The sequence below is a fragment of the Apis cerana genome, linkage group LG1 (genome assembly GCF_029169275.1).
Source record: "Apis cerana isolate GH-2021 linkage group LG1, AcerK_1.0, whole genome shotgun sequence".
Classification (NCBI taxonomy): Eukaryota; Metazoa; Arthropoda; class Insecta; order Hymenoptera; family Apidae; genus Apis; species Apis cerana.
This window is the reverse complement of record NC_083852.1, coordinates 19,088,938-19,114,850: the sequence shown is the minus strand read 5'-3', so window position 1 is coordinate 19,114,850 and position 25,913 is coordinate 19,088,938. Positions and strand designations below refer to the sequence as shown.

The 25,913-nt window shown below is 41.9% G+C and overlaps 1 protein-coding gene across 4 annotated transcripts; it reads left to right on the top strand.

Annotated features, from left to right (window-relative positions):
* Positions 1 to 37: 37 nt before the first annotated feature.
* Positions 38 to 25,913, top strand: LOC108001050 (leucine-rich repeat and calponin homology domain-containing protein). 4 transcript variants are annotated; one of them, XR_009833456.1, is made up of 14 exons: positions 38 to 420; positions 13,235 to 13,379; positions 13,468 to 13,700; positions 13,868 to 14,004; positions 14,097 to 14,312; positions 14,611 to 14,772; positions 15,158 to 15,279; positions 15,405 to 15,551; positions 15,628 to 16,037; positions 16,125 to 16,276; positions 16,371 to 16,508; positions 16,601 to 16,678; positions 23,095 to 24,866; positions 24,952 to 25,913. XR_009833456.1 is itself a non-coding variant. In XM_062087356.1 (13 exons), exons 1-13 carry the CDS (start codon positions 234 to 236, stop codon positions 25,279 to 25,281), a joined length of 2,220 nt encoding a protein of 739 aa, XP_061943340.1. In that variant the 5' UTR covers positions 38 to 233; the 3' UTR covers positions 25,282 to 25,913. The 4 variants fall into 4 exon arrangements, 2 of the variants coding, with proteins under 2 accessions (XP_061943340.1, XP_061943339.1); XR_009833457.1 differs by having other exon boundaries at positions 23,095 to 25,094; positions 25,189 to 25,913; XM_062087356.1 differs by lacking the exon at positions 23,095 to 24,866 and having other exon boundaries at positions 25,189 to 25,913.

The following is a 25,913-nucleotide window of genomic DNA, read 5'->3' as shown; positions in this document are numbered from 1 at the left end:
TAAAATCGAATGTTATTTTTAAAATGGCGTCTAAATGGGGGCGCTATAATCGTTTGCATCCATGCGCTTTACTAAATTGTGATCAGTAGCGCAGAAGCAAGTATCGGGAGTAGTTGGTGGGTGTTAATTTTTTTTATAACATCTTACCTCGTCGTCTAAAAGACGAGTGGCTGATACGCCAGGGAAGATATTCGCTGTTGTGCTTCCGCGTGTACGTGCCCGAAAAATGTAATATGGCGATGGTCGCGTCGAACATGAGCGGCCACATACAAAAGCAGCTCACTAGAAGTCTTGAGCGAATCCTGGAGGAAGCACACTTAAGCGGTGAGCTCAAGCTTAGCGGTCGAAAACTTAAGGATTTTCCAAAAGTCGGAAAAACAGGCTCTAGTAAATATAATCTTCAGGATACAGTTATTGCCGGTAAGTTTTTTTGACCTTTAACTATAAATCATTCTTCTTTCATTTAAATTGACATTTATATATAGATAAATATTAAAAAATTAAAATAAGAAAAATAAAAAGAATTATATCTAAAGAACATGAAGAATATTATATCATAAAAATTATTTCGAAAAAAATTTATTTTTTTCTTAATCTTAGTTTTTAAATATGTATTAGTTTGGTCGTGTTTATGTCATACTAACATATCTATATGGCGCCGAATTATTACTCTAGACATATATGCGTTATTCAGATTACAATTATATGTTTCATTCGATTACAATGTTTTACGATTTATTTTTCATTCGATATTTCTTATAAAAACACATAAAAACAGATTCGAAACGACTAAGTTCTCTGTATTACTCTTGAAAGAGAAAACAAACGAACACGAGTAAGAAATATCGTCTTTTGCGAAAAGATAATATTCTCTTCATGGTTCCTTAGTATAATGAATAACGTGAAATATTTAAGCGTTACATAATACATAGAAACGATGTAAATATACAGTACAATAGCAAGTAGAATAAAATATTTATATATAAATCTATTTATTTTCTCTTATCCGTTTATATAAGTTGTCAATTAATATTTATATAAATACATGATATAATTATTATATTATAATATATACAGAATATATGAATATATTTTTTATTTTGATATTTTTTTATACAAAAATAATTGATTAAAAGAATGCATTATATAAAATTATGCATAAAATAAAAATTCGCATAGAGACATTATCATGACACACCCGATGTTTCCTGTTACCATGATAATCATGTATTCGACTATCGTTCATATCACCGGTATACCACGAAGAAATTACGTGTACAGAAGCATAAGAGTATTCCAACTTTTTAGATTGTCAATATTATTGTCAACTAATCTAAGAACTTGAATCTCATCTTGCTTCAAAAAAGACCTTTGCAGAAATATAGAAACCGATCGATTCTCCGACCCCGATTCAATTCTAAATATGACTAAATGCGATTCAAATATAAAGATAACATTTGTCAAGATTATTTGTCAAGAGTAAGAATGTTATCGATAATCCTGATAACGATTGATACAGGTAGATACAGTTAATATCGTGTATACAACAGAAAGATAATTTTATCAGTAAGGATTACTCTTTTCGAGGTTAAGTTATTTCGAACTTGCATTTATTGTACGTGTATATGTATGTATATATATATATATATCTATGCTATGTTATGTATTTACATTACATGACAATTGAAAATATATGCAATTAGGCGAAGTAATCATAAATTAAGGACAATTAAGATGATAAATTTATAAACTGTCAAGGATTATTTTAATCGATTATACTTTTTTGCGCGCATGATCTACTATAAATTCTTTTCCGTTAATCGATCCAGATTTTTTTTTACAATAACAAAAACAGATTCCTTCAGATAAAAATTTTACGTTCTTTAAAAAATTTCTATTAATTTTAAAATATATCAAAATATAGAACGTATCTATTTTTGTAAAGAGAATACATTCAACGCCATGAGTTTTAATCAGGACTAGGTCGTGATTATTCATTCGTTGCAAAGGAACAAATAATCATCGTGGTGCCTCGCTGTTGCATTGCTTTGCCAGATAAATGAGGTTTATCGGTTTTCGATGGTGATTTTTCATCGAACGAAGGGGACGAGGCAATTTCGGTCGGTATTCCTTGATGTTCGAGCAATAATGAGGCTTCAGAGAAAGAGAAATTTTATGCTATGTTACTAATTTCCCCGGGATATTATCGAACCGAATGGCACATGTCGGACCTTCTTACGATGAAGTATGACGATGACGGAAGGGGATGTAACTTCATTAAGGAACCCCAGGTCAGTTCACGTTGCTACAAGGGATTCGACGAACCACGTTTCTACGTTGCACAAATCTATGCTACGAAAAGGAAAATTACGAATTCTCGTTATATTGTACGCCAACGAGTTCCAGCTTAGAGTTTCTCGTGGAATAAATCCTGTGGTCTCCATTCACTCGGAGAAACCCGTGGGTTTGATATGTCGCTTTATCGAAGAAAGAGTCGATCTATTGTCCGTGACGCATACAAGAACCAGTAAAAGCAAACACACGACACGGTGGTCCATTCGAAGAGAAAAGAGAGAAAGGAAACGAGTTGGATGCGCGAACGGACAGGTATATAGAGACTTGGCAAGACGATTACTACTTCGAACAAATTATTTCCTCATAGTCAATATATCGACTATTAATGACTTTAGTTAACGAGTTGAATGAAGTGAATTGCAGTGTACTGAAACGAGAAGGTGAAAATATGTATCATAGAGATAACAAGATAGATAGATGAAGATATCAAGATTCGTCATAATACGCTCATGATATAGAGGAAAAAGCTTCTTATCGATTATGTCACGATGTGGCTAGCGCTATTTTTTGAAAACGACGAAAAAGAGGAAAAAGGCAATATTCTTTTTTTTTCTTCTTTTTTCTGTCAACTGCTTCAACTGTCTTTGTTCAATATTTCAGTCATATCGTCAATTTCAATTCAACAAACTTTAAACTGTAAGATTCTAAATGGAGTTGCGATTTACAGGCAACGTGCAATTATATCTAATTATTTTTCATCACTATGAATATTTATCCGAATTCCTTGTAAAGATAAGTCGATGGAGGAACACCGTAAATAATAAAAAGAAAAGAAGAATCGGGATGACTGCGTCGATCGAACAGCGGAGCGATCGATCTTCGTCTCTCGTCAATGTTCGTTCCATTTCCCTCTTTGTTCCGCGGCGAGTTACTCGTCTCTTTTCGAGCGCGGTCGAGTTCGCGACAGGTGTCTCTCGGCCGAGAACCGGTCTAGCGAATCGAAAGCGTTTTCTTCTCGAATCGCTCGAGGCTAATTCAGTCTCGGAGACGTCGCGATGCTCGAGACGGATTCGTTCGATTAATTCGTGGCAAGGATCCATCTTGGAAAAAAGAAGAAAGTAATCAGCGTCTTGAACGAGCGAGATTCTCGACAAAGTCTTTCGCGATGAAAAGACATCAGAAGCAGTCTCTTTACAAAAGCCAAGTATGATGAGCGCACTCTGAATATCGAGGAACACGCTATGACAGAAAGAAAGAAAAAGTAAAGGAACGACGAAGGGAGAGCAGCCACCATGGTTATGGGAGAGTCCCATGGTATGGGCCGGTCCGAGCTAAAGATAGAGACGCACCGCAGCTGCAGAGGCAGGGGTGCCAACAGGTCGATACTCCATAACGCGTTACATCGTTTGCATCGCGATAGCGCCGGTGCTACTCGGTTATCTCGCGCTCTTGTCTCTCTGCCAAAGGAGCACTCCTCGAAGATGAAGTCTCTCGAGTGCTCGCCACCCATCTAAGGGGTGGAAAAGTCGCCTCCTCTCCCTGTTTCCGTCCATCAAACCACTACCAGTAATAAACCACTACCCGACGAACGATCGTACCACCGGGGAACGACTATTTCGCAATCGAAGCTTTCCAAGAATGGGCTGGCACGCGTCTCAAGAGGGACTCGCGAAACTTTGGGTTCTACGACTCGCTTCACTACCAGTAAGCCATAAAGACGAACAGTCGGCAGCGTTTTCTTTCATGCATGCGTCGAGAACGCGTTTCAAAAACGTTTGCACGCAATTTTACACGTTTACTTTTAAAAGAGAGATGCTTTTACTACTTGGCGCTCGATAAGTATCGCGGATGGGAAATGACAACGATGACGCGACGTGTCTTTATAAAAGGAACGTGTCGCTGTATCACATGATATAGCCACATCTAGCCATGACTTGCATCTAAAGATCATATCGCGCACGTTTCGAGAGTACGCGATGAATGTTTCCGATATGAGCGAGTATCTCGCCTGTCCTCGAGATACGATGTCCTATTTGTTTTTTCGTTCAAGTGCCAACACAATCGTATAACAAATATTTTAAATTTACTCTTTCAACCAAGATTTCAACGATAAATGGTCATACATTTTGAATTTTTTTGCGATAATTTTGAATGTTATTTCGTCCCGTAAGCTGTCTATTTATTCCACTATTCTTATAATTCATAGAAAAATAATTATTTACCGATACTGTCTCTTCCTTACTTTATCAGGAAAAATATCAGTTCTTGCGCAGTCGTGGAAATTATATAGAGAAAATTACGATAAAACAGAATCTCGATAATTCGAAGATTTTTACAACCGTACAAATAACAGTTATCGCGTCAAGGTTCGTCGAGGAGCAACGAATCGTTGTTAAAAAGACACATTAATTAAACACCTTGGATTAAAAGTCGAGTTCCGCTAATTAGCGTTGGCGAACGCGGTTGTTGGCGCGATAGAAGAAAGGGCGGTGGACGAAAGTAGTGGCGCGTAAAACCGCGAAAAGCGAAGCCAGTGTCTTTGGAAATGTGGCGTTTTAAAACGGCGCTTTGCCCGTTTTGCAACACGTCGCTAATATGCACCCGGTTACGATTGTATCCACTGCATATGCGCCAGTCCCGCGTATCGCTCGTGCGAGTCAACGCGGTGGTTTCGTTGCCGAGTTATAATTAGCAGTATCGCAGGGCCGTCTACCGTCTACTCGCGAACCCACACCGTATTTTTAATCGGCAATCTTTGAACGGACATCCTGTCTCGCGCTGTTTCGCTCGGCCCTCCGAGGACACGGAGGTGTCATTTTATTCGTGAAGGGGTTACGCGATTCGTTGTTACGTCACCGATCCCGCGTGCGATTCAAGAGGGATTTCACGGTCACGACCTTAGCCGACCTTAGCGACCGAGCCGATCGGATTGCCCTCCGCGTTCCACGAGTTGGTGAACTGGGTCAGCGTTGATGGAGTGATCGGCGTGAAAAACTGCGCACCCGCGACTCTTGGGTTGCAAGATAATCCGCGTCGAGATGAGCACCGACGAGTGCTTTGCAAACCGTACAAGAGCGAGCGATATTAGAAAATTTCACCGACTATCGAGCCGGTGGTATATATCTGTGTAAAGAGCACCGTGTATCGGGTAACTCGAGCGAAAGATGTTTGCCGGGACCCCGTATCGATCACTTGAAAACACGAGTGCACGGCGTATATTGGTTGAAAAGCTGCTCCTGAAAAGCTTTTAAAAAATCGGGTCAATCGTTTATCGCTTTTTAATATACATCGGTCGGCCTTTCTCGAATCGCGAATCCTTTAGAATTCGAAATCTCCCTTGAAGAATTAATACATCGAATCCTCTCGTTGTCGAATCGTTCATTTCTCGACATTCGGTGCAACAACCGCAAACGCGGTAAAACGCTCAAGTCCGTTTCGATGGGAAAGGAAGATAGATACGTCGATCGACCGCGGGCTTAACTTGGCGCGGTTGTCTCGAGTCGTGTTTTGTCCGTCGATAAATCCTAGCCGCATTGCAGATGCGAGAAACGCGTCTTCCCTCGCTGCCTTTTTTCGCCAAACGCGAATATAACCGAAAAAGTGGCAGTTTTACGCGAAACTTTTGGTCGGGTCGTGATTCGGTACGGAGGACACGTACCTTCTTGGAAATGGGACCTTCGATGAGTATCGATAGTCGAGACAGGTAGAGGAAAGGGACGAACGCTAATTATCGTTCTAGGTAATCTCGTTTGTCAGTTTATGCACGTGTTGTTACGTGGCACGAGTTGAAATGAAACGGCACGGAATACTGTTATGGTTCGGCCTGTTATATCGTTACAGGCTAACGTTATAGATGGCTAATGAATGTAATCAAGTTATTCTTGGGTCGTCGTACGATAAGCCGTCCCAAGCTTCCATACAAGATGAGGTTAACGCGTTGGATCCTTTTCAACGCAACGAATCTTGGAAATATTGGAAAATCGGAACGAGTATCGATCGAGCCTGATACGCGATTCAGTCGACGTTAATTTTTTAACGAGAAATGACGACAGTCTGATTAGAGTCGCGGCGTAAATGGTTAGACGCAAAACTAATGGTGAAATCCACCTCCATTCGTGCGATTTAATGAAAATGACACGGTTCGTTTGAATTTTTTCTTCCGTGTCACTTCTATTCGTGGCTGTCCTACATTTCGCGGCACTACTTTATCTCGCGTTGCTGTTCCGTCTTTCGTGAAAACGTGCGAATTTCTGCCGCGAAATTACGTTGCACGCATTCTTGACGACCAGAGGAAAAGCATATATATATATTTATATTTTTTTTCCCCTCTCCTCATTGTGGAAGACGCGACAACATTTATGCGAGTTCTCTTCTTGTACGTCACTTCATATCTGCACCAGACGACTGGAATTTTTTTATTTTCCTCGCTTTGTTCCGCGAAACGATTTTCCACCGTTGAACGAGCGGGTAAATTTCGCGCGCGATGCTTTGTTTGCATATCACCGAGCTTTACCGGTTTTTTCTGCTCGCGAACGCGACAAGGGACTGTCTCACTCCTTTTCAAACTCGAATCTTTGAACCTGCTCCGCACGATCGGCCGCTTTTATACCTGTCGCACAGCCTTGAATCCCGCGACACGACCCTAATCCATTTCTTTTTCGAATCTTTCCTCGTCGCTTATGCCTTCCATTCGCGGCCAACTGCGAGGGCTTGTCTGTCGTTTACCAACTGCTTTAATTCCTTTGATTTCGCTAATGCATCGGTTTTTCTTGGCTTTTCCACGGGGAAAGGTGAGGGAGGGAGAAAAAAAAAGAAAGAGGGAACGCTCGATTCGAATACGCCGACCGCCACAACCCTAACCACGCGGTAGCCCGAAAATTACCGTTTCAAAGATCAAAGCGTTTTCTTTTTTCTAGCGTCTCGACCACAAACGCCTTTCGACCGTTCGTACAATTCCTTCATTTCCATTTGGAAGGGTCTCGTCGAGACTCCAAATGTGCAATTAGCCATTTCTATTAGGTTATTGTTTCGCTTCGTAACGATCGATTCGTTAAACGATATACAACGAATAAATAGCGCGATGACATTCAAACGAACGACAGTACCGTAAAGGAGGCGCAATAAGACGACGGAACAAAGACTGTTAAATGAGTCGAACGGCGTTAGCTAGATTTAGCTGATTGCGTTCAGAGATCCATGAGAATGGATCACGCGAAATATAAGACACGGAAGTTTACCGATGCACTCGAAACTTGGACGCATATCAGGGATCGAAAGATAGATAGAGCCCGATAAACCACGGAAAAGTACCATTCGAGTACCTTTCTCCGATTCCGGATGTTTGGAGTTGAAGAATCGCGAGCGTGGATAATTACTAGGTCGTCACGCGATTAAGGCTGACCGAATCTGTATCTACCAAGCTTCGTCCGTGACTTCAATTAGAAGATACCGGGTTCAGAGCCGGCCGAATAATTCGCGTGGAAACAAATCTACGAGGCTGCCGTTTCTCCTCGATCTCGTTATCCGAGAGTCTAAATTAGCCTACTCGTTAACGAGCAGTTCCAAATGCACTTTGTCTCCGAGAAATCCAAAGCAAAGTGGCCTGACGTGGTACGAACATTGTGCAGGATATAGGAACAAAGTGATGACGAATAGGCAAAAGAACGTCTCCTGTGCGTGGACATAGAGTATCGAGTTTCCTATTAAGTCTTCATAGTTTTGTAGTGCACAAATTGGAATTGGATGCAAAGGCAATGTTTATTTATGATTTTCGTGTGTGAACAGAATTCACCACCAATTAGACCGATTTAAATTCTTATTAGATTCTTATATCTTTTTTCTTATATCTCAAAAATCGAATTGGATGTATAGAAGAAGAGAATGCAAAATGATTTCGATATACGATATTCGTGTTTAAACATTCTAGAGCGAATATTGGATTAGGATAGTCGAACTGTAAACGATACAGAGATAAGGAATAAACAAGAGAGCGGCTTGAATATAAAGTTCGAATTGTTGGTTAAGAGGATTTCGAGTTTGAATCACAAATATTTAGGTCCTCTCGTATTTTTTTCTTACACACTTGAGAAATCCTCATCGCGATGATATTTGGCGTAGCGCGATACGGTCGGTGAAGAAAGTGTCATCGATTCATCGTCAATGACATCGAACAAAAGATATGTCGACAAGAGAGTGCGTTCTTCGCTCTAGTCTCTAGGGGAATGATGACGAACCTGTATACACGGTCTTTGTTTCGCGGTTACGCAGCATGGTCGCGAACAAAAGGACTCTACGGTACGATCGAACCCGGCCCTTTCCAGCCATTACCATAGATCTTTCGATCATTTTCGCTCCCTATATTTCGTTGCTAATATATTTTCTACGGACAAATCGTATATAACGTATCTGTACTGATAATCCGCGTACACTGTCCATCAACGTTCGGACGATATCATTGTTATAGACACATTCTCGACACTTATCCACTCGATCGAATTGTCCGCTATCTAGACAAATACAAATCTTTAGAAGAAGACATTGATAATCGGGGGAGAGCAGTCTCTTCCTTGGCTCGAAGTTGCAAATGCGAAACAACCTCGAATCGTTGATAGAGATATCGTGTTTTCTAACGGAGAGACGGGAAGCTGTCACCCGATAGGTGCAAACTCGTTGAAAAAAATGCTCCATTCGAGCGAAACGGGTTGGTTGCGCGGGTGTAACGCGATATTTCGACTCGTTATCGAGCGTGGTCTCGTTACACCCTGTGCACCTTTCCTTCGTATCCCCAGGTCGCTCGGTTTTTTCTACCTCGGGTATTAGTTTTTAGGTCAAGGATGGTGGAGTCGTGCAGGCTGGAAACTCGGTTCGCGCGCTGAAAACGGGAGAGGAGGAGGCTGGGGTAAACGGGAGAAGAGGAGCGAGGAGAAACACTTGAGTAGAAACGGGCTTTTCGTAGGCAGCGTGAAAGAAAGCAAACGCTGCTCTTCCACGATGCACTGCAATAATTGAAGCGCCGTCGTTGCGAAGGAAGGAAAAGGGAGGCAAACTCTCGTTTCAACGGACGAAAGAAGTTTTTACGCCTTCGTGAAAGCGCGCAACGAATGAATCGATTGTTCACGCTTCCGCCTTGGATTTCACGCATCGCGAAACGTTTAACGCGCGTAATAGACGATCCATTTTTTCTCCCCCTCTCTCTTCTATTTACCATTTAAAGTTAACAAATCTCGATAATATCCGGCTCGAAACGAAATGGAGAGAGAGAGAGAGAGAGAAGGAAGAGGACGCGTGCTTTGTTCGACTAACTGTGATACGGCTCGTATACGGCTCGGCGTATATACACGCGTGTAAGTACACGAAGGCGTGCATGCGTACCAGCACGCTCGAACACGCAGTATGCACAATGCGACGCACTGTTCGGCACGTATTGGCTGCCACGGTCAGACAGCAGGAGTATGGAAACCGGCTGCGCTCGATACTACCTTCTTTATTTTACCTCCTCTCTCTTGGATATTTCCCCACGTCGGAGTTTAATTCATGCAACGTTGAATCACCAACTACCAGATGCTCGACGGACTCGTCCTGCTAGTTTCGACCGGTCCCGACGACATCGCCTCTCCACGGCCCATCAAAATTCTACGAGACTTTCGACGATAGTACGCGTCACCTAGCATGAACCAACACGGTTTCGACGATAAATCTCTCGGAACGATCGATTCGTTTTGCAACTGCGCGTTGCCGTGTCAATCGTAAACTCCGTTCGAGCTTGTTCGATTCCATCCGCCTCGAGTTGGATCGAGTATGCGAGTCGTGTTGGCACTCGCGTCCTCGCGTCGCCGGAAGTGGTGCCGGCCTCTTACAAAAGCGACCGAGGCATACGTTCTTTCTCACCCCCTCGCCTCGCTTATTCCTACACACTTTTCTCTCCTCTCGCTTTTGACGCGATCTCTTCGCCAATGACACGATGGCAATAGCGATGGTTCAAGGGCGAACCGAGCACCACCGACCGCCGTCGTCCCCCAGTCTTGACGCCACTCCGAGACCATAATTTCCTCCCTGTCCCTTTACCCCTTGCCCCGTTTTTGCTTTCTTTGTCCTCCGCCTCGTCCTTCCCCCTTTTCACCTCCTTCCTTTCCACGTCCTCGACGCATCTCCGTGCCGGGAATCACGGCAAGAGTCAATTAGTCTGCGCGCAAGGTGCGACCAAACTTCTTCTTTCTCTCCGATCGATCGACCGAGCTCGCCTAACGCCATTCGTGTCGCGAGAAAAAATTCTTCTCCGCCACGTACACTCCTGTTCTCCGAGTATTAATTGCACATTTAGAATCGATCGTTAACCGCGTTATCGGTCGACAACGTATCTAGAGTGGAATTAAATCGATTTTGTGCGGAACACGGGCAGAACACGGCGACTCGTTAACGAACTTTTAACGTCGTTACCGATCATTAGTTCTCGAAGCATTTGCCACGTCCCGAATGATTTTATTTTCCAACAGAAGAGCTCCGGGAAGAGGGTGGCTCATGGGACACCTTGCGCTGTTCCTAGCCAGCCCCCTGGACGATATCTGCCATGGGGGCGTTATCGATCGGCCAACCCTCTGTTTCCACGGTTTCACGGCGGCCCTTATGCGAGCTCTTATAACCCCATATATCCCGAGAAGGATAACTTAACATCGTTATGGTATTTTCTCTTGCGTTTTATCCCTCGTTCCTTGCCAGGGAACATGATGCTTCCTCCTCGTCTATCCCGACCATATTGGCGTATTATTATCGATCTTGCGTTATCGTGTGACTTCCGAGAGAATCGGTCGTCAAAGTTACTAAATGGTTACTCTATACGCCTCTATCTATCTTTTCCTGTCCGTTTCTATCCTCGAATTGGCGCACGAGACAATTTTTGACCATGGTCGTTGAACCTACGTTTTGTATCCGTTGTATTAGTTAGTCGACGACGTTTCGTGACGCGGCACGCCCAAACGACGCCGCTACTCTTTCTCCGCTCCCGCGAATTTATGCAAAATGAGAGACGAGTGGAAAGTTTTATATCCGGAGAAAGAGAAATTCTGGAAAAATTAAAAAAATTTTCCACGAATTGAAAAGTTTGCAGCAAGAATGAGGGGCAGATCCAGTTTCATTCTGTTTTTTCTTTCTTTCTTCCTTTCTTTTCTTTTTTAACGTTAAGTCAAACCGATAATTTTACGAGAAGTCAGAAATTTCAATTTCCATAAAGTTTTTACGAATAGATTCGCCGCCAAGTTGTCAATTGATCGACTATCAATTAACGCGGGATAAAAAAGAAAAACTGCTCCATTTTTTCCCTCGAGTATTATAAATTTATTCCACCAGGTCGTCGCCCTCTCTCCTCTCCGCGATTACCATGGAAATCACACTAGGCGGACATTTTCCACCGGCACGCCGGCATATACGTCCAACCCTTTATAATTGCGCGAACCGTCTTTCCGGCGTTATTGTCTTGTGCGTATGCATAAGCAAGTGGGCGCACGGCCGTGCGATAAAAATGCAAACACTTCGATCGACGAGACTTAGTATTCCACCTATGTCGTATTATTAGCGCTCGGAGGTGTTCGGTCCGCCAGCCTGGTTAAACGTCGTTTTATCCGTTTAATTGTCTTTAATCGTAAAAAAAAAAAAAAAAACGCGTCAACGGGAGGCCGCCACGCCCATCCGTTGGCGAATGACAGTCTAGCAAGTTTGCACAGCGTCACGCAAATCTATCGCGTATGGTATGGTATCGATCCCTCGACTGGACCTCGACCTTGGTCCTTGGAATCGCCTGGTGCATCGACCCCTTCGTGAAACACCCTATATACGTACGTGTGCGTGCCACAGTCACTTTTCGATTACGATACTTGTATTGTAATTAAGTTACAATGGCGGGTCTCTCGCTTCACAGGGGTCCTCAGCTTTGGAGATCGTTTTCGAATCGATCCCTCGTCGACGTCAGGTGCGATTTCTTTCCCGAGGGAGTTTTATATATATATATGTGTTTGTGTGTGTGTATACAGTATCGCGAGGACAGTAAAAATTGTTTAGTTTCGTTGCACGAGAGAGGATGACACAGAGACGGAATAGGGGTTGCTATTTTCGTCGTACCATCACGAACGGGCCGACGCCCTTGCCCGACGATTATGCGATCGACCGTGTACCGATGGTTCCACGCTTTACTTTCCACCCCATGGACTCGTTCCCGTTACACTGGTGGGCGTGCACAAGGGATACGCAACTGTTCCTCGATACGTAATAAGACTCCACGTGCAAATAAGACTTGTAAATCACCGAGATCGAACGATAACGAACGGGGCGTACGAACGGAGAAAATTCGTGTATCCTGTTGACGATCGATTGGCAATTTCCGTTCCGATCGCGTAAACTGGATAATCGAAATCCAATTTCCGAGTTATCGGGGAGAATTTCCTTGAATTATCATCCCGTGTAAGCCTTTCTCGACGATACGTTTAGAAAAATAGAAAAACGTTTCTCGCGCTAATTTATTTAAATGTAAAAATTATCGGTACGCACGTAGGGGGTGATGCGAGCGATCGATAGACGCAGAGGGTTTGAAAAGCCGATGGCGCGAAGGAAAACGAACTGTTGGCTAACCAACTCCCGGAGGAGGAAACGAAAGCACACAAGCGGTAGTTATTGATCAGAAAGGAGGCTCGAAGCCAGTAGCAGCTGAGCCACCCTTATCCTTTTCCTACGTTTCGAGACCGTGCACGCACGTGACCGTCGCACCCCATTCATAAGAACCCCCAACGAACTCGAGCACCACCCTAACCGGAGCACAGCTGTTGCTACGAGAATCCTGACGATGTCTCCCGATTAATCGAGGTTCCTCGAGAAGTATTATGTTTTTCCCGTAGCGTGGATCTTATCAAACCGACATACAATGAACGTCCCTTTTGTTTCCTTCTCATTGCAGATTTATCGAAGAACCGTTTCGCCGAATTGCCGGAAGAGGTGACGGAATTCCTGTTCCTCGAAAAGCTTCATCTCTACCACAATGCCATAAGAATAATACCGGAAACTGTGGTGATGCTACAGTCCCTCAACTACCTCGATCTTAGGTCGGTAAGGACAGGAAGTGGAGTGGCCTGGTTCGCCGCGTGATGCGGGCTTAGAATTAACTTAGAACGGAGACGGTTTTGTTCGCAGTCGCAACCAATTGACTTCTCTACCTCGGGAGATATGCAGGCTACCGCTGCAAACCTTGTTGGTCGCTCACAACAGATTGGCATCTCTGCCGGACGAATTGGGCAGGATGTCGGCGTTGGCCGAGCTCGATGCGGGATGCAACGAAATCACGAATCTGCCACCCCGCATGGGCGATCTTGCGCGACTTAGGTCCTTAGATTTGAGGAGCAACATGATCGTGCACCTGCCTATAGGTAGGTAATGCTGCTTATTTATTTATTTTTCTTGCATTCCGAAAATACACGCTTATAAGCGAAAGCGAATCTTTCTTTAATGCTCGCGACTTTCGTTAAATATCATCGGATAAAACGAAAATTGAAATTCGTAATGGTGAAAAAAATCGATCGTTCTTCGTTCGCAGAACTGACGTACCTGAGACTCGTGAAGCTGGATATCAGCGGCAATCGAATATCCGTGCTTCCGAACGAGATGAGGAAAATGAAGAGTCTGGTCGATTTTCGGCTGTCCGATAACCCTTTGACCTCGCCACCTGCCTCGGTGAGCACAAACGCTTTCGCGATGAAACGCGATCGAGATCGATCGTGTTATCGAATTGTCGATCAACTTTTTCCCCCTCCTTTTTTTCGCAGTTATGCATTCGCGGGCGAACGCACATCTTTAAATATTTGGAGAGACAGGCGGCGAAACACGAGAGAGCCAGAGGTGGCCGTGCTAGGAGAACACCTTTGGACGTTAGGGGCCACGCGACTTTGGACACGAGGACCCACAGGCGACACAACGTGGACAGTGGATACAGCACGAGCGACGGCGTCGACAAACGTTGGTCCCAAGAGATTCACAGCGCGGTTAGTTTCCTCGTCCTTCTTCTCGCTCTCTTCCTATCTCTTCGTTTCTTCTTCTTCGCCTGGCTCTACAACAAGCTTTTCGGCTACGAAACTTTGTAAATCCCGGTACAGTACAGATAACAGAGTACATACACGTCGAAAAAGCAGCGTAGTAGAAACTTTTGCCTGGCAACTACTATTCTCCTGTACTTCTAACATGTAGAAAGAAGGGCAAAATAAACTTTGAAACGCACGCAACCACGTACACGATTCTACGATTTCTCGTAGTACCTCCTGCTGGACACCTTTTTGCGCGCAGGTGCACGACGGTGAGATTCGAGGGCTGTGGCGTCAAGAATGCTCGTCCCTTTCGATCACGTTGCCGCACGAGACGGGCGTGAATGGATCCTGCAGCGGAACCTCGACTCCTAGTACCATCTCGCCTGGCGAGCACACGTCTCTCGAGGATGAGCTCGGCAAGGTAGGTATCGAACCCCCGCTTCCGTCAACTCAAGTATTATCCGAGTATTATACCGGTCCGTCTACGGCTTTTCGAACGTTTTAGCCTTACTTTACTCGAAGCGCTGTGTACGAGCGTATATGATACAACGTCTATATTTAGCGAGTGTGAATAGAACTCGCGCGCCCCTTGAAAATGATATCTGTGTTGTCGAGTCGCGCGCTTGGCCGTCGTTCAAGCCTCGTTGAATGACCTTAACCCATTGAAAGAACTCGTCTGCAACGTCTCTCGCGATTAACGCGCACGGCACGCCAACCGGCGCGCTAGGAATGCGCTCACCTTTCCTCCGCTGATTCCTCTTTCTATCTTTCTCTCTCTATGTCTCCAAGATGTACCATGTTTACAGGCCATGATACTGCACGATCAATTGGAAAAGAGGAAATTAGAAAGGAGCACCTCGGAGAATGGTGCCGATGTCAGAAGACCGATGACCTCTGGTTTCTATCACGCGTCGATTACGCCACCCGGGTAAGCGAGCTGTTAATAAACCAATCATCGTTCCTGTCACACTGCATTACGTGCCTGCGTAGTGATTTTTACCCGTTTTAATAGACGAGCTTAAGCATCGGCTATTATTCCCGCGTCTTTTACAGTCCCCTCGAATCCGCTCATCTGAATCAAACGTTGCCGGTATCGACCAACACGCAATCCGTGCAACCGTTGCAAACTTCCACCTCTAACGCTACCTCGTTGATGAACGGAGACGAGAAAAGGCCGCTCAATCACATTCAAACTTACAGGTACGTTCTTCTGTCTCTTCTTCTTCTGTCTGGAAATATCGGTAATGAAGCAACGATCGATATTTTCCCATTTTAGGGAGTACAAAGAGGCTTTGAGACAACAGAGGGCAAACGAAGGACCGAGCGTGTACAGGCCGCGAGAACAAGTTACACCACCAGGCAACGAATCGCAGAACACGAACGCAGAGACGGCGGACTCGGCTAGTAACAAAGACGCGGTTGCTTTGACCGGTAAACAGATCTTCAACGAGGAGAACGCGACCAAGAGACCAGTGCAGAAGGTAACTCCGTCACGCATCAACTATCAGAACACGCCGATTATCAACGGTAGCAATAACGAGTACAACAATAAGAACGGGAAATACCTCGAGCAGCCGTATAAGAAGCCTAATTCGCCAATCAAAACATCTTCGAGCATTTTATCTTCCAACACAAGTCCAGGACACACACCTAGATTGGTGAAAACCGCTGTTGGTTACGTGGAAGGTAAAAGAACATTGTGCGGAGAGAATGAAAAAAATAGAATATGATAGTCGCGTGCAACTATAACGCGATATCGATGATTTGTGTCAGGTAACAAGAGTCCGAACAGGAACGGTGGAAGTCCAAAGTCTCCTCGATCGGTTACATGGAACAGCAACGTGCCTGAAAAATATTCGTTCACCATGAGAAGAGAGTTCGAACGTGCCAAGGAGGAAGCTGATTTGATCGAGCAACTTCGAAACGTGGGTATATGGGAGGGGAACGAAAGGGATCAACTTTCGCGCGTTGATTAATTGTTGCAACAACGGATAGCTAAAATTCGAGTTTGTTTTTTAGCATATTGAGACACGGTTGAAGATGGCTCTGCCGGAAGATCTCGCCCCGGCGCTAACGGACGGTGTTGTACTTTGTCACTTGGCAAACCACGTAAGACCCCGATCGGTTGCCAGTATCCACGTTCCTTCGCCAGCTGTGGTAAGCGTTCTTGCTCTCTAATCTAATCGAGTCGATGATCCCACGCTCACGGGTATCAAACAAGTGTATAACGATCGTATTTCGCTTCACAGCCCAAGTTGACGATGGCGAGATGCAGGCGTAACGTCGACAATTTTCTCGAAGCGTGTCGAAAGATAGGCGTTGATGAGGTAAGCCATCGACTCGATAAATCTTTATTGATCAATTTTTCGAAAATTTTCGTGCTTTGTTTCTCGCTAATGGTCCCGCGGCATGAACCAATTGCTTCTACGTGGAACACAAAATCATTTTTCTTTTCTAATTATTATCTAATTGTTAGTAGTATTTGACCGTATTCTCGATACGACCTGCGAACACGTGTTCCGGTCTCTTTATCGTGGAACCACGGTCAAAATCCAAGATCGAACGCAAAATCGTAACTAACGCTTCGACAGCAGCCGACACGTTTGTCCATGATATTTCCAACAACTACTAGTCAGTCCCCGATTTTTATTCGTCTTTTTTCAAAATCTCTATCGTTCCAAAAGAAAGGGAAAAAAAAAAAAGAAAAAATATCGGAAAGAAGAAAAACGCAAGATTTCGAAAGGAGGAAGTGGAGAGGAGCCAAGAAAGAAGCTTTAGTTGCATGCGCCTCGTATTCGCTTTTGTGTCGCTCGTCGCTTCATCGGAGAACGCTTTAAACGCGTCTCGTTTCTAGTGTCTTCACTTCTCGGCTTTCCTACCACGTATCAACGTTTCGATTGGCATATATATTTCAATTTTTTTGACCAAGCACATTGAAGAACTTTTTAAAACAATTGTGAATTATTTCAATTTCCATCTTCTCGAGATAAATCAGAGTTGGGTATTTTTTTTTTTTTTTTTTTGTTTAATTTCTTTTCTCCGTTATCAAACAACGAAACGTGTACCCAAATCTGGTAAACGCCATTTCTCGATGAAGCACCTAAATCGAATAATTCGAAGCAAAATTATCAAATAAAAGGAATTCGAATCGTTGATTTCGAGGAAGGTGACAGCTTCTCGAAGAAGTAAAAAATGATAAGAGAGCAGAGATCCATTGTATAAAAAAAAAAAAGAAACGTCCAGCGAACGTAGTAGAGACTGGGACTGAGTAGTATCGTTGTTGGTGTTGCAGGAGGTGTTAATGGACGCGGACGCAATCATGGACGTGGGTTACATGGACGCGTACGGGCTGGAGGCTCTGGCGCGTCTCGTCTCCGCTCTTCTCCTTTTCCGTGACGAGGGGGAGAACGATAAGAACGAGGAATCGGCCCCAGGTTCATCCCATACGATTCAGGATCGCGTTTTATCCGCGATGCTTTTTCTCACATTCCTATCCTCCCTCGTTCTGCTCTATTTATTCCCCATTCCCGATTAAAAATAAGAAAAAAGAGCGACCAAGACGAGCACGCCAGAGTGCAAAACGATGGAACAAACGACGCTCGCAAGAGAAAAAGCACAATCGAAGATTACAATCTGGGATTACTCCGATATTTATCGAGTATTAATAACGAGATTTGACAAGCGCGAAACGCGACGCGATGTGGCGCGACACAACGACTCGGCCAGAACGATTTCTTCTAGATAGATTTCATCAGTAATTGGTATTTCTCGATTCGTTTGCCAAGCCGTCGAGTCGCCCGATATAATTTTATCGCGCGGCACTCTCCTCGTCTCTTCCATCCAATTTAGCATTCTTAGAGCGGCACGATATTTTTATAATTTTTCTCCTCTCTTCTTTCTCTCTCTCTCTCTCTTTCTCTCTCTCTCTCTACCTCTACGTCCTCTCGTTTGCTTTACATCGGGGTGAAGAAAACGGGGTCGAGTGTCGCGCGGAATCATCACCTCCTTGGCATCGATGCTAATTGCGAGCTTATTTTAAGAAACGGGGAAAAATTGTATCGAAGCTATTTATCGTTTGATTTTTCGAAGTGTCTCGTTCTTTCAATTCGATGTAATTTCTTTTAGTTTTCCTTTCTTCTTGCGATTTTTAATTCTCTCGTTAAATGAATCGCTATCGAATTCGAGACACTCGAAACCTTTTGAAGAAATATTTTCAGACAAACGTTAGTTTAATCTAATGAGCTATTCAAAAGAAACGCTTTGCTTGTACGTTCGATTTAATTTATACCGACTCTCTAGCTTGAAATTGTTAGCTTAGGGTTGTTCGTTTGTTTGCCTCCGTCGTTGTGGCTTGAGGGAGACGCTTAAAAATTCCGACGAGTTAGTATTCGATAGGCCCTTAAGTATCGAAAGGCAGCTTGAATCATTACATTTAGTCCGCCTAGTTATAGAGAGACCGCTACGTAGTGCGTAGGTTAGTTAACCGTTTTTTGTTTTGGCATAAGGTGTTCGACAAGAACTCGAGCAAATATTATATTTCGTTCTCGAGTTTTGGTCGTTAAATACGATTATTTCACGATGAAGGAAGATATATAAAAAAAAAAAAAATCAAAGAGCGCAATCAAAGTTGAAAAGACGCTCGCATATCAAATGGTATCACCTGTATGTTATGTACCTTGAACGAACGAATCGTTCGTTTTGATCGCTGGAATCGTTACGATCGGTGGGATCTATCGTCGAACAAGATCTATCGAGAAAATAGTATTTTGCTACGCGAAGGGATGATGGCCGAAATATGGTTAATTGGTATTATATATAATAATTTCTCATCTTTCAATATCTTTCAATTTTTCGTTTCGAATATATATAATCTCTCTCGATGACGGAATTATTATTGTGGAATTTATCATTATTGTGAACGAAACGAAAACGAATAGAAACGAATTTCTTGGAAACTTATTCATAACGGCATCATCCGACACACGCAACGTGTCTTGAATCGCCAAGATGGCGAAGTTCAAAGAGATAAAAGGGGAAAGAACCTTCGTGTGTACCTCAAATGGTAGTATTTTTTTATTGTTCGACCAATATAAATCGCCTACGGCTCTTTCAGGATTGATGGGTCTGTGATAGGTAGCCTTCGAGTACTACAGGATTCGCAAACAAGGTGCTAGAAATCTCTTTATGTTCAAAGATTTCCTATTTTGGTACGTAGGTTTAACGCACAATTCGAACTCGAAAAGGAATTCTTATTTGACATTGTTTTATTGTTTACGAGTTTATTGCGAACAGTATTGCGTCCCTCCCCAAAGGGATCGCGGCAACGATAAATTTTGCTTTCTCTCGCTCTCGAGATGAAAATGAGACAAGAAAATCTTTTTCGTTGGAAGAGGAACGTCCAACGAGAGTGCTTACACCTCACCGACCAAGCAATTCGGTCATAGCCTAAGATAATCTCCATATTTTCATATAATTCGCGTTTAACAAAGAAAGAAGGAAAGAAGAAACAGGAAAAATAAAAAAAAAATTCGTAGTAGACGTAAAATACGTATATCGTTTAGAATATACACGCGTCTAATTTATTCTACATATATTCGTACGATAAGGGTTATATTGTATATGATAAGGAATTTAAGGAGGAACGAATCGCTTAGGATGCGATTAAAATTCGAGATTAAAATTTTCGAAAATCGTTCCCGATAACAATTCTCGAGAATTTTATTTTTAAATGTATCGACATCCTTAAATCGAGTCTTCGAATCGCGAGAAATCTTTGCTTCCGGTTGTCACTCCACGGACACGCGTCAACTTGAAAAACGAATTGTTTTGCAGTAGTTTAGTGCCAAACGCGTCAGACAGTCGAACTGTGTAAGTACTTACAGACAATACGCATCGCGACTCTGTTTCTCCCAGATAGATGCTTTCTAGCATTGCTGCTAGCATGTTGAACGAAACGATACGAGTGAACACGTGCTCCCACAACGGATTGTTTCTAAACGAAACAAATCGAACGGGAAATCGATCGAGAATGTACAAAGAAAGAAGACGAGAAACTAAATGATTTCCATTACGGTCTAATACTGATGATTTACTTGTAGAAAAGTTTTTTTTTTATACGATTGACTCTTTTTATACGAAAATATTCTGTACTTTGAACTAATAATGATCGCATAGATGCGCGTGTTTACAAGATAACAGTGACATGACGTAAAGAACAAATACATATATGTCAACGTACCATCAAATTCAAGGCGAGCTGCATCTTCCACAATCATTCATTCAGTTTCTTTTCGTTTCTATTCGCGCAGCTCGCATCGATCAGCGGCAGAAAGTTTACTTCTAGTCCTTTGTATATTGTCCTTCTTAGATATCTGCTCCTATCTGGTATATTTTTATTTTTTAAAATATCTTGAAATGTAGACTCGATAGGAGATTCTTTTACTTTTAAGTAAAATTAGGAAATTTTATTTATCTAATTTGCAACAAGATCTTGGAACAAGATCTAATTTATTTTTTTTTATTTACTTTAATTTTTTTTATATATTTTTCGAAACAGCTAGATAGGATATTTTTAATCAAGAAGAACAATATTATTTCTAATAGTTGGTATTTAAGTTTATCTTCAGTTCTAGTCAAGCTCGACTTGTTCTTTTTTTTATTATAATCTTTGTTTTCATCTAAGTTATATACGTTTCTCATTCACTGGTGACTTAACGCTTAACTCGTTACTTAATTTTATGTTTGTTCCTTTTATATGTTTCTTCCACATCTTCTCCGATCAAATTCGTCGTCATTCGTCGACTGTTTGGGCGTAAAGTTCTCATTCCTCGAAAATAGAACGCGTTTAACAAAACTATTCATACTAAAACACATTGTTCCCCACAAGTTCAATGACGACAATTGTATCAGTATTATTTCTTCGTGTTACAGATCGGACAAGACTTAATTGCATCGAATTAATCGCAACCATAAGACTGCTTATTTCATTTTAGTTTATCGTCTCTTCTGTGCCCTGCCGCAATAGTTTTCTTTTCTTTTCTTTACGATTAGTTGTCGCTTCCGTAAGAGGCTGCGTCCTTCTCTCTCTCTCTCTCTAATCGCAGAAAGATAAAAATGACAGAAAAGAGGCGCGATAAGGAGACCGAACACGAGATCATTCCGTTGCATTTTAGCTTGTATAATTGTATAATTTTTGTAAAGAACAGAGAGAAAAGAGAGCGTATATATACATATTATAAATAGAGTATATTATATTATATTATATATATTATTATATTATATTATATTATATTATATTATATTATATTATATTATATTATATCATACTGTATTGTATGGACCACAGATATATGGTACGTTGATGCTACGTTTCTCTTTGGTTTTTTGTTTTTTAAATTGTATACATCGCAGACTGTGAGCTTAAAATCTTAATCGCTTTTTCTAAACTCGGTGCTTCGTTTTTTATATCTTGTTGTTTTTTTAAGCTTAAGCTTTCTTGTACAATTTTATCAGAAAAAGGGAATGATTTCCTCTCTATTGTTTAATTCTCGGAACGATCGCGTACGTCCAATGATTCAATATCGTCGTCCATGTACGAGCAATTTCTTGGTGATCGTTGAACGATCTACGACACGATCGGTGAATGGAACGCGATCGTTCTCTCTCTCTCTCTCTCTCTCTCTCTTTATTTTCTCTATGATCGAATCTGGATCGACCACGTTCGCCGAATGATTTCACGGTGACTGTGATAACGGTGAACGTGGGCGGTGTATCTCTTGCTTCATTTATACACACTATACGCACAAAGAGAACACGATTACACTGCCAGAACGAGTCGAGTCCGAATTGCAATTCACGATGGAAAAACAAGATAAAAATTTTCGTACACCACGTTGACTTAATCAGAAAATCCTGATTTTAATTTCGTCCACATGGAGCAATTCTTTCGGGGAAAAATCTTTGAGGGGATGAAACCAAATCTTGGAGTTTCATCATGTTTTTTGGATAAATACAATTTCACCAATATTTTTTATAATAATATACCTTCTGTACTTTAAAGATTTCACCTTTTCACTGTTAATCGAATTCATCTAAAGTGTACGAAGACTTTTTTACATGATTGTACATCATCGTCATATCGGTTTCAATCCTTTACGCTGGACTTGGCTCGAATCCTCTAATTTTTTACAACACTTTGTATTGCGTGAAAGAAAGAATGAAACGCGCGAACTCGTACGTAAATTCGAGAAAAAGAAAAAAGAAACAGAAAAAAAAAATTCCGAGTCGCGCATCTCTTTGCGTTCCTATGTTCTATATAATCTCGCGTCCCGGAGAACAATCGTTGGGAAGCTCTTTTTCTCACCTGATCGAATAACATTGCCACTATGATATTCGATTTTTCACTCGAGAGAGACGTACTCTGTAACACCGATTGTACGACTACCATAACGATTGTAATACTATTTCCACTGATAATAAAATATTCTTTTGATATAATTGTTCCACCACGATGACGAGCGGTCCGTGTACCATCCTGTACATTATCATCTCTGCCGACGAAACGCTACCTTCTCACCGATTTCAATTCAAGCTTGAAGTATTGATATTAAGGACAACATTTTGAGCAACTTTTTCCTATGCATATAACCGGTGAATGGCCTTTTAGTTTTCGAGTTATATAAACGTAATTTTTCACGGATGAACGGATTAATGATGATCGCACGCTTATGCTTGTCATTTTCAGAATCTCGTGTGCTGCGCTAGCGACGTGCTGGAAGGAGGTCGAGGAGTGGTACGTGTGGCTGTCACGGTCTCGGAGCTGCTCAGGTTCCATCAGTCACGGTCACCGTTGCAAACCACATCATCCTCGAACGTGCCGAACCACGTGTCTGCTTAGCGCCAAACGATATAAAGACGATGTAATCGGATAAATAATCTTGTCGACCATGAAAGAAAGACGGACTCGCGGCCATGTTTTTCCCCGATCGATGTGTGTACCAAGGAGAAATTTTCGGACCCGACATCAATGTCTCGTCATTCGTTTTTTCTAATACTCGGGACACGCGATTTCGTACAGGCGCAAACGAGACGAGACGTTTCTCGGTCCAACAATCGTTTCTAGATCGAACAATAACGCTATAGAGGATCGATAATCTTCAGATTTTTATACTCATTACGTACGCGTCAGATACATAATCGCGTGTTTGGTCATATACCAGCGATTTTCTCTAAATCAAAAAAAAGGAAAAAAAAGGAAAAAAAAAAGAAACAACGACGCGACATCAAAAATATTTAACATAGACTGCGATCAATCATGACACTTGATTTATTATAGGAAATATTATACGAAACTTTTATATCGGAAAAACAAAGCGTATCTTTGTACGAGAAAGAAAAAAAGAAAAAAAAGTAGCAGGAAACTAGGATATAAAATAGCCTAGTTTCATAAAAGAAGTAAGATGATATGAACGCGCGAACAGCCATATAAAGAGAGTTAGTAAATATCGGAGACACTTTCTCGGGCTCGATTTTGCGAGATCTCGAAGCAATGAAAAAAGTTCCTATCCGCATATTGATTAACGCGTATCATATTTTATAGTTCTTATATTGATATTAAACGAAGCATTATCTCTAGCAAGATAATTGTTTTCGGTGATTCTGAAGAAAAAGTCGTAATTTTACGAACTTTTTTCGTTGTGTTCCACCGTTCAATCCCAATAAAATGTCTCCTATATCTATTAACAGCCTGTATATCCGTGCTTTCTAATAGCTGGCTAATTACGAGGCATTTCGATATCGTAACGTGGAACAATAATCGATCGATCAAATCAAAACACGCGATGAATGATAAAGCAATTTTGCACTTGATCAAAACATACCTATTGGAATTTTATTCGTTATTTAAATTAACTTGCAATTAAGTATCTTGGGAATCGAACATTCGCATTCGCATGTAACTAAAGATGAATTCGCGTAGTTTAAAACGAAATCCAGATCGATAGAAATTTACGCGAACCAGCCCAATTATTTTGTTTTACAAGCGATATTTGATTCGTTTGTTCCGCGATACTTTAACGAGATTTTGTTCCCCTCCAAAGAAAATACTAGAAAGCTGAACCAACCACTCTCAGAACGATGCATACATACAATCTACTGCGGATTAAGTAGGTTTCTGCGCGAACGAATGGTAAGTTAGTTAGTACGTTTCCAATATAACCGACGATCGATAACAAGCTCGGTTGAGAATTTTGATCGTCGGCAACGATCTCGAACGAATCGTTGATATATCAAATATCATTCATACTTTTATGTAAAATTAAGGCCTAGGTGTTCACAAAAAATGTGTATCGTTGCAATTTTCTTTTGTTTAATACGCGATACTAAATTATTCTTTATTATTTTATAGTTTCAACGCATATCGAGTTGTACGTTTTATCCTTGAAACGACGATTCCAACTACTGCCACGATTTCATAATATATTTCTTGAAACGATAAAACCCCGTTAGGTGCTAAACGTAATATCATTAATTGTAATTTCTTATATTGTCGCAAACTTTGTTTATTCTGTTTTTTTTTTCATTTTTATTTTATTTAATTTAGGAATGATCGCGTAGAAGGAATTACGAAGGATCTCATATGTCGTGATCAGTAAGGAATCGAGCGATTACGTCTCGGTATCTCGTCAGAGTGTTCCAACAAATAATGCGCGTTACCGATCCGAGCTCACCCCGACGAGATATCCGGTGTGGAAGATTGTACCGTGTATTCGTATTTATTGTGCCAAAGATATATATTAATTTTTTCTCTCTATTTCTCATCAAGGACGAATCTTTGCAGGTAAGCAACGATGTTTATGAAATAACGTCGAAGAAAGAAGACTACTACGATATATCGAAGATTGTTCGACAAGGTTTTGGAGTAATGGGATAAGACGATACGACGATCACGTGCCGCTTTGTCTGTCTATCGAACGTCCTAATCTCCTGCGTCGAGTTCCAAGTGGAATTGGACGCGATTCGTCCTTCGATCACAGCTGCATTATCGTACTGAAACTTTTCACTCGTCTCTTTTTTCGATTTTTCCTCTCTCTCACTCATTCTCTCTCCGTTCCCTTTTCTCTTCCCTTCTCGCTCCCCTCTCAACCCCAATTTCACATTTAACGTTTAATTGGACCAGCACTTCTCGTTTATAGATATATGCGAATTCGTCAAGCGACGCATCGCTGCGGAATTGTATCGTTCGCTCAAATTACGTTCGCGTTTCTCGAAAAACGAACGCGCTGCTAAATTGGCCAGGCGTTTGAAACGTCTCGATCGACTGGCTATCGTTATCAACAGTATTATCCAATTATCCCACCGATGCAGGCCTTTCTAAACGTGTTCCGAAAAAAGAATCTTCTACCCACCGTTGTGATTACCGTGTTCCATCCAGTCGATCGATTCGTATCGAACGCTCGCTCTCTCGATTGATACCTAAATACACCGCACGTAATATATTTAAAGATTAACGGATACAGTGTATAAAAAAAAAAATAATAATAATAATAAATCGAAAAAAATCGA

Coding starts and splice junctions, on each gene's coding strand:
- LOC108001050 (XM_062087355.1), top strand. CDS start 234: ATGGCGATGGTCGCGTCGAACATGAGCGGCCACATACAAAAGCAGCTC. Junction 15,552..15,627: donor AATCACATTCAAACTTACAG/GTACGTTCTTCT, acceptor TTCCCATTTTAG/GGAGTACAAAGAGGCTTTGA. Junction 16,509..16,600: donor ACGTTCCTTCGCCAGCTGTG/GTAAGCGTTCTT, acceptor TTCGCTTCACAG/CCCAAGTTGACGATGGCGAG.